Source organism: Canis lupus, chromosome 6 (genome assembly GCF_003254725.2).
Source record: "Canis lupus dingo isolate Sandy chromosome 6, ASM325472v2, whole genome shotgun sequence".
Lineage (NCBI taxonomy): Eukaryota > Metazoa > Chordata > Mammalia > Carnivora > Canidae > Canis > Canis lupus.
The window spans coordinates 41,354,987-41,368,752 of record NC_064248.1 but is presented as its reverse complement, the minus strand read 5'-3'; the positions used below and the strand labels follow the sequence as shown (position 1 = coordinate 41,368,752).

General features: G+C 56.7%; 1 protein-coding gene across 1 annotated transcript; it reads left to right on the top strand.

Moving 5' to 3' along the window:
* The first annotated feature begins 1,028 nt into the window (after positions 1–1,028).
* Positions 1,029–12,227, top strand: LOC112679084 (chymosin-like). The gene is made up of 9 exons (XM_025478559.3): positions 1,029–1,109; positions 3,491–3,641; positions 4,477–4,594; positions 5,916–6,034; positions 8,024–8,223; positions 9,402–9,515; positions 10,466–10,610; positions 11,114–11,212; positions 11,959–12,227. Exons 1-9 carry the CDS (start codon positions 1,048–1,050, stop codon positions 12,094–12,096), a joined length of 1,146 nt encoding a protein of 381 aa, XP_025334344.3. The 5' UTR covers positions 1,029–1,047; the 3' UTR covers positions 12,097–12,227.
* Positions 12,228–13,766: the final 1,539 nt, after the last annotated feature.

Genomic DNA, 13,766 nt, shown 5'->3' with positions numbered 1-13,766 from the left:
TCTGGGCCACTCCCTTGCCTCCCTGACGACTGTCCTGCAGGGTGTCGGCACCACAGGCTCCTGCACACCTGTGGCCCCAGAGCCCCTGCATGTTCCTGCTTTGATCCTTACTTTCCAGCTCACAGCCTTCCCTCTCCACCCATTCTGTGGCTGAGTCTTTGTGTCCCTTTTTGCCCTAATTCTCTCTAGGGTGGTGGCGGGGTGCTATGCTCATCACAAAGCCCTGCATGTGCGCTCTGAGAAGCTCATCTTAGACATCTGTGTGGGACTAGGGTGCCCGCTCTTGGCCTCATCTGCTGCCTAAATCTGATCACCACAGCATCTCTTCCTCCCTCCGTGTGTGTGGCACACATCTGCCTTCCCTCTTCACCCTCGCCAGCACCCCCATGCAGCAGCTCCTGGGATCCAGCATCTACCCCTCACCTTCCCAACACCCTTCTCACAGGAACCAGGGGACACAGCCTGCACAGTGCAGAGGTCTTGGGCTTGCTAAGGTCTCTTAGCCTGGGGTGACAGATTGAAGGAGCACTCTCTGCCTTGGGAGTAGACTGACTGCTCCCTGGCATGTGGGGCTGGGCGGACTGAGCTGGAGATCCCTGGACAGGGCAGGCTGCTGGCTCCCTGGGAGTTCAGGCCCAGGGAGGAGAGGCAGCTAAGGTAGGAGGGGGGTCTGCTGCGAAGAGACCTCGTTACAGACCCTAAGATGGAACATGAGACAGGTTTCTGGCGGTGATCCCACTGCGTTAGCTCAAGTAGACATGTCTGGAGGGGAAATCAGGTCAGGGAGGCCTATGTGACATTTCTCAGCCTAAAGATCAAGCACGTGTACGCTTCAGCTTTGAAGTCCTTGCAGTGGTGGACTTTGTGGCCCTTATCACAGTGGGTATTGGGTACTCTGGCTGCTATCTTAATGTGTTTGCAGAGCAGCCCCAAGTCAGGGGGTCATCTCTGTAGCCCGGGCTTCCAGCCAGAGAGAACCCTGTACCCTCTATAAAAGCTGTGGGGATGAGTACTGGCTCCAGCAGTGGCCAGCCCGCGGTGTCCAGGATGAGGTGTCTCGTGGTGCTACTTGCAGTCCTCGCCCTCTCCCAGGGCAGTGGGGTCACCAGGTGGGTGTCAGGCCCCAGGGAAGGGAAAGGGCATCACTCGCACCTGCTCTGGGTGGGTCTCTCTCCTGGCGTCCCACAGTCGCCCCCCCGGAATCTTCAGAGGCCATGCTGCAGGTCCCCAGGAAACGCACTCGGTCAATCCTGCCTTTGCATTTGGGACCTTTCCCTCTAAGTGTGCTCCTGCCACTGCAGGGGGGCGGGGGCGGTGAACAAGAACACAGGGTAAGATGGGCAGCCTGGGATATTAAGGGCATGGCTTCTAGAGTCAGACTGCCTGTGGTTTGATACCCACCTGCATCACTAACCTGACTATCTGTGCCCTGTTTCCTCTTCCACTGTGAAATTAGGATAACAGAAAGCATCCATCTTACAGGCTAGTCATGAGGAGTGCACGAGTGGGTGTTTGTAAAATGCTTTGCACAGTGCTTGGCACACGATAAGAGCTATGTATGCGTTTCTCAACCAAAATAAAGTCCTCTGGGTGAGATTCCCAATTTCTGCTCCAAAATTAATAACTGATATTTCCTTTTTTGATAATTTTTTAAATGATTTTTTAAAAAAGTAATCTCTATACCCATCATGGGGCTCGAACTCACGACCCAGAGATCAAGAGTCACATCCTCTGCCGACTGACTCAGCCAGGCACCCTGTAACTGATATTTCTGGAGCTGCTTGCTACTAGGTGCCACTAATCCTCCTGGATTAGGTAGACATTATTGTTTGCATTTTACAGATGAGGAAGCTGTTGTTTAGGGAGGGTCCCTGAGCTGCCCAAGGCCCATGGTTCATGCTGGAGGAGTTGGGTCTTGGTCCCAAGGGGACCTATGCTCTTGCCACAAAATCATGCTATTTCCGGTTCCCAGGCTCGAGCCCAAGTGGCTCCTCAAGCCCTGAGCCTGGGGAGACCTGAATCCATCCCTGGGAAGCTGGATCCCTCAAAAGGGACCAGGGTGTCTTTGACCAGTCAGAGCTCCTTATGGTCTTGAAACTGAAGTTCTGTTGAGTGCCAGGCATTGGGTGGTCTCAGTGCAGGGACTGAGGGCAGCACCAGCGGAGCATGGTTTCCATGGTGATGGGACTTCCTAGCTCTTGGCTGGGAAGTGGGCCAGCATCCCTCTGAGGGAGGCTCCCTGGGGCCCTGTGCTGGACACAGCAGCGCAGCAGAGAGGCGGCTACCTCTGTGGGAGTCCCAGGCATCCCACGAGTGGATCCTGAGCTGAGCAGGAGCAGGAGCCAAGCAAGCAGAACACAGAGGGGCCTGGACATGGGGACACAGGAAAGGGTGGCTGTAGGATTGGTTCTGGGAGTCTCCTTCCTTTCGGGCTGTGTCTTCTTCTATCATCGGACACAAAGGCTGGGAAATGTCTCAAGGACCTTTTATTTCTGTTGGGTCCTGGCTGAAGTCACACTTGAGGGCTGGAGAAGAAAGGCACCGGAGGAGAGCCCATAAATCACATGCAGGGCTGCTCCATAGGGGACCCGTCTGGGGTGTGAACCCCACGAGAACACCCATTTTCTTTGAGGGTTTTACAGCTGCTGCCATTTGATCGCTCTCCAAGCACGTTCATAGCTGCGGTCTCCACTTGTCCTTCAGTCAGCCCCATGGAGGAGGAGGACCGCATGGCCCTTGGAACTGGGGGGACATGCGGGATCGGCAGCCTACATTCCTTCAACCTACAGGAGGGGGCGCTAGGCACCAAAGAGGTGAAGCTACAAGCTTGGTCAAAAGCAGGGCTAGAGAGGGGCTGGAAAGGAAGGAGGTTGCCCATTTTGCAGAGGTGAAGCTGGAGCTCAGAGGGCTTTGAGGGGCTACCCAGGGTGCCACAGCCTACAGAGCTGGATCCAGAAAGCCTCCGCTGGTTTCCCTCTCGATTCTCTTCCGTTGATTTGCTTCCACTGTCCAACATCTAAACTCTGTTAGAAGCTCCCGAGGACCACACTCTGTCCTGAGACCCTTTGAAGAATTTTCACGCTACCCAGAGAGCCGGTCACAGGGGCCACAAGGAGGGAGCGTTTCCACAGCATGGAGCAGCGTCGGGGGGACGCCACCCCTCTCCAGGCCGAGTGCTCCCAGACGGCAGATACCGTACCCCTGTGCCCACACGGTGTCCGGCCTGCAGGAGGCAGGCTGCAAGGATTCAGAGACCTGAAGGAATGCTATTGTATCTCTCAGACCTCGGAGTTGCAAAACTCATTAGTAGGCTATCAATTAAATTAAATCTCCACCAACTTAATGAAAAGAGAAAGGACTAGGGACTGTCAGAGTGCATTGTGGTTAGTAAGGGGGAGCACCGAATTGCGGCACTTCTGGGCACCTCTCGGAGGCCGGCAGCCCTGAGGAGAAGCCCACCAGCATCATGAACTCTTCCCCGTCTCCTCAGGGTCCCTCTGCACAAAGGCAAGTCGCTGAGAAAGGCCCTGAAGGAGCATGGGCTCCTAGAGGACTTCCTGAAGAAACACCCATATGCCATCAGCAGGAAGTACTCAAATTTAGAGAAGGTGGCCAGCGAGCCCTTGGCCAACTACCTGGACGTAAGTGGCTCTGCTCTCTCTGTGTGAGGGGGACCCCCCGGCCCCTGCCTCTTTCCTCTTCTAGGATTCATGGAGCCCCGTGGGCTGTGGAGGCCGCCCCCATGCCCCTCAGGCAGCTCTGCACTGGGCCAGCAGACCCAGCAAAGGCAAGGCTCTGAATGTCACCGCCAGCAGGGTCTGAGCTCAGGCGACCTGCAGACGACATCCCTGGGGGCACATAATCTGCTCCCCTGTGCACCACATGCCTGGCTTTTCCAGCCCGGGGGACCCATGTCTTAGTCTGGGCCCAGCAGGGATGGGGCACCAGTGCCCATCTGCGGCCACCCAGGACCCGACAGGGATGTGGCCTCTTCCTCTCTGGAGCCTGTCGCCCCCTCATCTGTCACTCCGGCAGTAGACAGGCAGCCTTGTCTCTCCTGTGCTCCTTCCCTCACTAGGTCATGCTCACCCCCGCTCCAACCCTAGTTCTGACATGGGGAGGTGGGCAAGGAGGCATGGCAGGGACAGCTTGGGTCGGGACTTGGGGTCTGTACCTCACTGGTGCCCCATCTCTGAGTCCCTGCCAGGGGCTGGGGGGGTCCCAGTCTTTCTACCAGGAAGGGCTTATGTTTTGATCTAATGTCTGCCTCTGAGGCTGAGGGAGCCGTGGTTGTAGTGCTTGTGGGAGGGGCAGGCAAGCGAAGCGGGTCAGAAGCCCTGGGTGGTGGGGTGGGGGGGGTTGGGAGGACCCTCCCCAGCGATCCTCATTCCCCCCCTTCTCCTTTGCTCTGTGCCAAGCATTGATCCTTATCCCTTTGCTGTCCTTCCCGCCTGCCACACTGCTATCTGTCCCCAGTGTCAGTACTTCGGGAGGATCTCCATTGGGACCCCACCCCAGGAATTCACCGTGGTGTTTGACACCGGCTCCTCCGACCTCTGGGTGCCCTCTGTCTACTGCAAGAGTACTGCCTGCCGTGAGTGAGCTCCCTGGCAGCCCCCAGGCCCAGAGCCCAGGACTCTGCTGCCCGTGTGGTGAGGGGGGAGGTTGAACTCCCTCGGAGCCTAAGAGTCCGTGAATCTCAGTGACGTCCACAATGACTGAGGAGGCCCGGCCTCTTTGGAGAAAGGATGGTAAACGCCCCACGCAGAGATGGGGTCAGGCTTCACGCTTCAAGTGCCAGAAGCCAAAGTCAGATGTGGGTCGCTGGATTCTGGCTGCAGCAGGGGCTCCGCTGGGGGCTTTGGACAAGGCGTTGGGTCTGCTGGAAACAGGGAGAGGCTTTGCTTGCATTCTGGCCACCACTCGAGCTGTGGGGTGCTGGGGAGAACGTGGGTACAGGAGAGCTTGCTTTGACATTTCCAGCCTCCTGAATGTGTCCCATCTCCTCGCTCACCCCTTCCAACTGCCCACAGATGGAGAAGGGGTGCAAATCAGGGGCTTAATGCATAAAGCGCCAGCTAGAAATTAGGGGCACTTAGGCTATTTATTTATTTATTTTATTCATTTGAGAAAGAGAGAGAGTACAAGAGAAAGAACAGAGCACAAGCGAGCAGGGGAGAGGGGACAGAGGGAGAGGGAGAAGCAGACTCCCCACTGAGCAGAGAGCCCGCTGCCTGCCGTGGGGCTGGAGCCCAGGGACTCCAGGTCATGACCTGAGCCAAAGCAGACGCTCAACTGACTGAGCCACCCAGGCGCCCTGGTATTTACTTATTTAGTCTTTATGAGGAGCCCAGGCAAGCCGCTGACCCTCCTGAGTCTTTGGGTTTCCTTCCTATAAAATGGGACTACGTATGGTATGCCAGCGGGTGCTGGGGGAATAGAGGGCCAGGATCCGTTACTAATGATGAGTCGATGTTCAATACATGTAAATGATTTTATTTGATGCTTATTAATAATTGATTTCTTCAATAATCCTGGGAGATTGGTGCTCTTTTTATCTCCCTTTACCAGAGAAGGAAGCAAAGTTGAGAGAAGAAAAGGCTCTTGCCTAAGGTTACAGAGCTGGTAAGAGTAAAATGTCTATGGAAACCACAGGGACAGCTTGTTTTCTTTCTTGTTTTGTTTGGCAGCTACACAGGTAGCACTGGGTTCAGAGAGGTGGGCTGAGCAGCAAAGAATAATTTTCTTTACTAAACGTGGGGGATCAAGAGAGAATGCGTTGCTTATTTTCAGCAGGAAGGGTTGGTATTTAGACCATATTCTTACAAGGCCTAGTGAGGTCTCAGCCCTGGCCGGCGCCGTCAGGGGCAAGGAGACTATCTATGGGCCTCGCTAACCCTGGGTCTGTGTTTCAGAAAGCCATCACCGCTTCGACCCAGCCAAGTCCTCCACCTTCCAGAACCTGAATGAGCCCCTGTCCATCCAGTACGGCACGGGCAGCATGCAGGGCTTTCTGGGCCTTGATACTGTCACTGTGAGTGGGGCTTTGGGCCAGCCGGCGCTCACCCTTCCTTCCCCACTAGCTGCTTTGCCACCCAGACACACAGGCTCTGGCCGGCTGCTCCCCAGCTGGGGCTGAGAGGCCCTTTGGGGCCCTGCCCCTCCCCGACTGGGGTGCCTGGTGGGTAGGGATGCTGGGAGGGATCTCATCCACCCTCTTCTCCTCCCTTCTCTCCTTCCCATGCCAGCCCTCACAGTCCCCCCGAGAGGCTTCTCCATGCCCAGTTTCCTTCTTCCCCATCCTTTGTCATCTGTCCTTGCCACAGTCCGTTCAGAATCCCGAGCCCGCGCCAGCACCGAACGCTTTGGTGTCATATGTGTGACCTCATTGTAAATTAGTTCTCAGGGAGGTAGTTTTCCCCATTGTGCAGATGAGGAAATTGAAGGTCCCATGAGTTGGTAACTTCCCCAAAGTCCCCAAGTCACACAGCCCGTGCTGGGCGCTCCGTGTCAGACCTATGCTTCCGACTCTCTGAGCAATGCCCTTGGCTTGACCTCACTCCTTTGCCCCAGAAGGGCCATCGAGTGGCATCTTTCATGTCAGGGAGCATCTGTGGCCCCTGAGCAAGGCTTCCTCTCCCTTCTGCAGCTCTGTGGCTTCTAAAGTAGTCAACACAGGGACGGGCACATAGTCAGTGCTCAGTACACATGAGCTTTCTGCTTTCCTTCTTCAGCCATTATCTTAAGAGCCAAGCAGCATCCCCTGGTGCTTATCACTTCCATCTTCCTTGAGTTCTTCCTGGGTCTGGCTGAAGGCTCTTTTGCTTTGAACCCAAAGGGACACACACAGCTCTTCTCAGCTGACGGCCCTCTCCTCAGCCTCTTCTGTTGGCAAAGCAGGTGCCCACCCAGCTCAGGCCTCCCCAGGGGTCAGCACCAGACCGTGGAGGTCCCAGACCACTGGCTGAGGTGGCCCAGCAGACAGGGCCCAGGAAGGCGACTCCCCTGCCTGAGCCATGGTGCACCGGGTGGCCCTCATGTGCCCACCTTGGGCAAGGGATGGGGGAGAGAGCCATGGGGGTCTGGCCCCCCTCAGCGGGCCCACACGGCAATGAGGCCAAGTCAGGGCATGGGAGGAGGGGAAAGGTTGATGGGGGTTAGGGAGCGTGAGCAAGGGGTCAGAAGCCTGAGATGAGGGGTGAGAAGTAGGATCAGAAGGTGACGGTGCTCTAGGACACTGGTGGGGGGTGGGGTGGGAGGCTGTGGAGGGTCGTAGCAAGGGGTGACGTGACTGGACGCCCATTTTCAAAGATCACTTTGGCTGCCTGAGTGGGGGACGGTTTGGTTATAAGGGGCTGGGTGGAAGCAGGCTCAGAATGGCCTGGTGGGCACATCGGCCTTCCCAGGCCGAGGGCAGATTAACAAGAGATGTGGAGGCAGCACTTCCTTAGCATCATGCCATTAACGTCCAACGGCCAAACATTTAGTAAGTGCTCGATACAGGTTCAGCATTAGTGAAACAGAGGCCAACACTGCTGTCAGATGCAGGTGTTATTATTTCATTTAACAGGTGAGGAGATTGAGGCTCAGAGAGGTGCTCGTTCAGGGTCACACAGGCAGCACAGGACAGAGCAAGGACACATAGCCAGGGCTCTTAGATGCAAAGTGTGTATATGTTCTTTCTGTCCGCAGTGCTGCCCACAGCTCTTCACTGGCCAAGGGCCCCTGTGCCACTGCCAAGGGGGCCGCAGGCTGGCAGGGGGCCTCGGAGCATCCCTCACCCCACCCCGTTCTTTGGGCTCACCCATCAACTTCTGTACCTTGAACACTGCTGTCTTCACTCTTCCCTGGGTCCTCTCAAAACTGGACTCAAAACCACAGAGCAGGGCTGGGAAACAAGGGTGTTCTCTCTCGAGCTCCCCAGGGGCTGGGCCCCAGGGGCTGACCCGGATACTGGCCTGCCCCAGGATCTTCCTGCCTCTGGCCCAAGGAGGTCACTCTGCTTCTCTCGCATCCCTTGCAGGTCTCCAGCATTGTGGACCCCCAGCAGACTGTGGGCCTGAGCACTCAGGAGCCTGGCAGCATCTTTACCTACTCTGAGTTCGATGGCATCCTGGGGCTGGCCTACCCCTCTCTCGCCTCCCCGTACTCAGTGCCTGTGTTTGACAACATGATGCAGAATCACCTGGTGGCCCAAGACCTGTTCTCTGTGTATTTGTCCAGGTAGGAGCTATCCCCAGCCAGGGTGGACTTACACGGCCTGGCAAGGTCTGAGGGATATCAGCCCCTTTGGGACACTGCAACTCAAGCCTGCTGGCCAGAACCCAAACAAACCTCTCCTTGTTTCCAGGCAGACCCAACTTATTTTTTTTTTAAGATTTTATTTATTTATTTGAGAGAGAGAGAAAAAGAGAGAGATCATAAACAGAGGAGAAGGATAGAGGGAGAAGCAGCCTCCCCGCTGAGCAGAGAGCCTGATATGGGGCTCCATCCCAGCACCCTGAGATCATGACCTGAGCTGAAGGCAGACGCTTAACCGACTGAGCCTCCCAGGCTTCCAGACCCAACACCTTGTCCAAAGCCCCCAGCGGAGCCCCTGCTGCAGCCAGAATCCAGCGACCCACATCTGACTTTGACTTCTGGCACTTGAAGCATGAAGCCTGACCCCATCTCTGCGTGGGGACGTTTACCGTCTTTTCTCCAAAGGGGCCGGGCCTCCTTAGTCATTGTGGACGTCACTGAGATTCACAGACTCTTAGGGTCCGAAGGAGTCCGACCTCCCCGCTCACCACATGGGAAACAGGCCTGGGGGAGACATCACCCTGAACTGGTGCCTAAGTCACACCTGGAGCCCAGAGCTCCCTCTCCTTTCCTCTTTTTTTTCCCTCCCCTCTCTTCCTGCCCCGTGATGGTGCTGCTCAGCTGAACAGAGGGGCAGGTGGCAGGATAGAGAGAAGGGCGCTGCCCTCAGGGGAAGGAGGGTGCTGGGGAACCGAGGTCAGGGGAACCCAGGCAAGGGGGCACCTGGTACACTCATGCGTTCATTCCAGAAGTGTTGGTGGGTGTGACTGTGCAGGTGCTGCGCCAGGAGACGGGGCTTCGTCAGCAAACAAGGCAGACTGGGAGTCCGCTCTCTAGCAGGCGAGGCAGACGACACGCAATTACACAATTATGCTTAGGGCTGCAGGCAGGTCGGGGCGCAGGGAAGGCTTGGCGGTGACGGGGTAGCCCAGTCTAACGGGGGTGGGTGTGCTGGGTGGCGGGGGAAGCTTCGCTGAGGCTCGGGGTGGTGATCCAGGTGAGGCAGGGAGGACAGCGTGTGCTAGGCCCGCGGGTGCGACAGGGCAGCCTCGCCAAGCCGGGGGGTCAGAATGCCGCAACACGCCTTTCCTTGGTTTCAGGAATGGCCAGGGGAGCATGCTGACGCTGGGAGCCATAGACCCGACCTACTACACAGGCGCCCTGCACTGGGTGCCCGTGACCGTGGAGGAGTACTGGCAGTTCACCGTGGACAGGTGAGTGCGCCACAGCCGCCTCCGGGTGGGGGGCTGCGAGGGCCCGGGATCAGCCCGTGAGCGCTGGGAGCTCATGAGCCTCTCACATCAGACTCAGAGTTAGACACTTCCAAGGCCGGTGACCTTTGTCAGTGAGGACACTGACGTTTCCTGCTGCTCTGCTAATAGGAGCCCGGCACTGACCAGGCCCTACTGCCTGAAGGCATTGCAATGACTGATATTGGGGCTGTTCTCGTTCATTCCTCACTGAAACCCTAGGGGGTGGGTTCCACACTAGTGTCCTCACTTTATAATTTACTAACATCAAGTCTGAACCTTGTGACCATCCCTCGAGGAAGTCAAGGAAAGAGTTGCTAGCATACCCGTCTTGTGTCTGAGAAGCCCGAGTCCGGGCAGGTTGGTGACTCGCCCAAGACCTGCAGCAAGTGAACGTCAGGGAGAGGACTTGAAGCCAGATCTTTAGGCAACTAGGGCAGTACTCATTTCACCCCTTAGTGCACACAACTTTGCTGGGTTTTAAAAAAAGATTTATTTATTTATTTGAGGGGTGAGCTGGGGGAGGGGCAGAGTCTCTTAAACAGACTCCTTGCCCAGCACGGAGCCCAATTCAGGGCTTGATCCCAAGATCACAACCCGAGCTGAAACCAAGAGTCAGATGTTTAAACGGCCTGTGCCACCACCCATGTACCCATGACTTTGCTGTTCTATTGAAGTTTCTGTCCCATGGAAGGTGGGACAGCCTTGATTTAGCCACTGACTTGGAAGTAAATGTTTTTAGGTCTTTTCTCTGAGCTCAGCAAGTTTTGGGGACTCTAGGAAGGAGCCCAAGGGAAAGGTCCAGCCTTTCCTCCCTGCCTGAGGATCCTGGCGGGGGAGGATGGGGGGGAGGGCCAGGGAGGGCGGGCTGCATGCTGGACGCACTGCGAGGCTGTCCTGTTTCCACTCTGCAGCGTTACTGTCAATGGTGTGGTGGTGGCCTGTGATGGTGGCTGTCAGGCCATCCTGGACACAGGCACCTCTATGCTGGTTGGGCCCAACAGCGACATCCTCAACATCCAGTCAGCCATTGGAGCCACACAGGACCAATATGGGATGGTGAGGCCTGGCCCATTTCCCTGGAGGGGCTGGGATTTCTCAGGAGGCCTTCACAGTGGTCTTTTAGCTTGGCGCATCATTGCTGTCAGAGCTCTCGTGTCTCATGCAGAGGCCGAGGTCTGGCCTCCCGTCCCCCAGGAGGATCGTGCATCCCTGACTCTGCTATACCCCCTTGCTCCTCCTCCACCCACGGGTCTCTTTGCCTCCTCCCTGACAGCTAAGTGCTCCGGGGTCCTGGGGAGGTCTGGCTGAGCCTGGAGAAAACTCGGAGGCCCATCCTCCTTTATCTCAAGCTGGGGTGTGTTCCTGCACTGGCTGACAGCAGGTCCCTCTCAGTGTAACTCTTCTGAGGCCTGGGGGTCTCCCTAGAGTCCTCTGAGTGGGCAGGCCCTCCTACCTCTTGGCTCCAGTGCAGAGGAAGGGGTCCTGGGTTGGCCCTTCTCTGGCCTCACCCAGCCCCATCAGATCTACCGTCCATCTAAGATGACCTCCTTCTGGTCTAGTTTGACATCAACTGCGGGAACCTGGGCAGCATGCCTTCGGTGGTCTTTGAGATCCACGGCAGAAAGTACCCACTGCCCCCGTCTGCCTACACCAGCCAGGTAGGAGTTCTCAGGAGAAGAAGCCTGGGTCCACCTAGCACTCCTCCACTCTCCTGGCAAGTCAGCCAGTTGTAAAGTGGCGGGGCCCCAAGGGAAAATGCAGGAAGTGCATGTAAACGAACTGGCCCTTCTGAGTGGGCCTCCCTCATGGCCGATACAGCTCCATCCTGGGAGAAGCGGGGCAGAATGAAAGTAGAGAGCCCCGCAGCCCAAGGGAGGGTTGGGTTGGCAGGACCACAGCCCGCTCCCTGTGGGAACTGCATCCACCGCTCCAGCTTCTAAGCCCAGAGGCCTGCAGCATGCAGCATCGTCCAGGATTTTTGTAGGTAGCCTGGGCTTCGGGACCCGGCCCTTAGCCCTCCTCACCCACTGGCCTCAGCTTTGACCCAGCCCTGAGTACACACAACGGGCAAGGCCTCAGGCCCCTGGGCCTGGTCTGGCTGGTCATCAGGGCAGTAGGTGCTGAGTGGAAGGGGGGTGCTAGAGAGGACAGGTGAGGAGGAGTGGAGTGAGGGGACCCCAGTGAGTAACCTTGCATGAAGTCACTTGATTTTCTGAATTATCAATTTCTTCATCTTTTGAGTGGGATGAATCTGATACTTGTCTGCTTCCCTCGGAAGGTGATTTCAAGGATGAAAGAAAATACGAGCTGAGAGAGGGACTGTGGGGTGTGGTAGGGGGAGGCCCACCGTCAGACACGGTGACCTGCCTCGGGCCTAGCTGTATCTCTGCCTCGCCTTTCCCAGGATATGGGCTTCTGCTCCAGTGGCTTCCAGGGTGAAGGCGATTCCCAGCTGTGGATCCTGGGGGATGTCTTCATCCGGGAGTATTACAGCGTCTTTGACAGAGTTAACAACCGCCTGGGACTGGCCAAGGCCATCTGATGGCACTGCTGACCATGGACCACGCATGCATATCCCAAACATGCATGCGTGCGTGCACAAACACACACACGTGTGCACTTATAGATCAGGTTTTCAGGCACATGGTTCAATAAATACCATATCTCTGCAAAGTGTGGCTTCTGTGGGGCCAAAGCCCTGCGCCGTTATGATGGTGGGGACTGACTGTCCCGCGGCTCTGACCACAGTGGGGCTACGTGGCTGGGAAACGTTGGTGGGTGGAGACTTTCGCAAGGGAATTGGTCACTTCAAGCTTAGGTCAGGTAAAAGCGAGACTTGCCTTTCTGGTCTCCCACTCGAGATCTTTCTGGGGGAAAGGGTGCAGTAGGAGAGACCTTGGCAGGTTGAGGCTTGTACCTGGGGAGCAAGGCATTGGGGTGTGGGGCTGGGAAGAGAATGTTGGCCCAGGGAGAGGAAAACTCTAGGTCTATTAAAGAAAGAGCTTCGGGGCATTTTGGAGAACACAGTGGAATAGGCAGGAGGCATCTGGGAAGGCCTAAGGGTCCTGAGGCTGCCATTAACCTTGTGGAAGAACCACACTTGAGAGCTCCGTCCTCAATCCTAGATGCTCCGAACCTGACTCCCGGCACATGGAGAGGGGCTCTGCCGCTGGGTAGATCCGCCTTCAAGGGCTCTCAGAGGCTGTGACTCAGAGCAGCGGCCAGGGCTCAGTGAGGACTCCTAGCTCTCAGGGGGAATCCTTAGTGCTGGGCTGGGTGGGGGGGACCCCTTAGAGCTCAACGGGGACCCCTAGCGCTCAGGGGGGACCCCTAGCTCTCACTGAGGGCCTCTATTGCCCAGCCACGTCTCTCTAGTGCTCAATGAGGGAAGGACCCCCTAGGGCTCAATGAAGACCCCTAGGGCTCAGCGAGGACCCTAGTGCTCAGGGTGGACCCTATAGCTCTCAGTGAAGACCCCTAGTGCTCAGGGGGACCCCTAGTCCTCAGTAGAGACCCCTAGGGCTCAGGGGGACCCCTAGCGCTCAAGGGGACTCCTAGGGCTCAGGGGGGACTCCTAAGTCCACAGCTGTCAGTGGACAGACCATTCCTGCTCCCAGGTCCCTGCAGTTCTTTCCGAAGGGGAGAGGCCACATGGGGAATGCAGACCAGAGAGTTAGAACAGAGGGGGCCAGGTGGATTTCAGAGGTTGTCCCAGGTATGCTACCTTGAGGCCCCATGGGGGTCAAGCAAACAAGCTTCTTGGGGGTGGGGATTTCAGTGCTTGGAACCCCTTTGGCGGGCTCCCTGGACAGTGCTCAGCTGAGCTGCACACATTTGCTTCCTTGACACTCCTTCCTTTTCCTTTGTGCCCCGGCCCTTGGCACTCTCCCAGCATAATTGATCAGGCTTCTGTTTTCCAAACAACAGCCAGTCTGGCCCCTAATTTTGTGATTGGGCTTCAAGTTACACCTTTATAGTGGCTGAACTCTCAGAAGGCTTGGAAAGGTGGCTGGGGCCAGGTTCACACCTAGCCCCCACCCCCCCTTCCTGACCATGCTTGCCCTGCAAACAGCTGGGGAGCAGGTGAGTCATGCAAGCAGCAGTCCCAGAGAAGGAGCGTGAAGCTACAGATCTGGCCATGACATTTGACCAAGGAGACTGTCCTTTAGGAAGAGAAGAGGGGGAGGAGCTTCCAGCAGAAGCTGCTGAGGG

What these genes read in the sequence shown, in the direction of transcription:
- LOC112679084 (XM_025478559.3), top strand. Translation starts at nt 1,048, where the DNA reads ATGAGGTGTCTCGTGGTGCTACTTGCAGTCCTCGCCCTCTCCCAGGGC. An exon ending in CAGGGCAGTGGGGTCACCAG is followed by an intron (nt 1,110 to 3,490) that starts GTGGGTGTCAGG and finishes CCGTCTCCTCAG; the next exon opens with GGTCCCTCTGCACAAAGGCA. An exon ending in CGTCTGCCTACACCAGCCAG is followed by an intron (nt 11,213 to 11,958) that starts GTAGGAGTTCTC and finishes CGCCTTTCCCAG; the next exon opens with GATATGGGCTTCTGCTCCAG.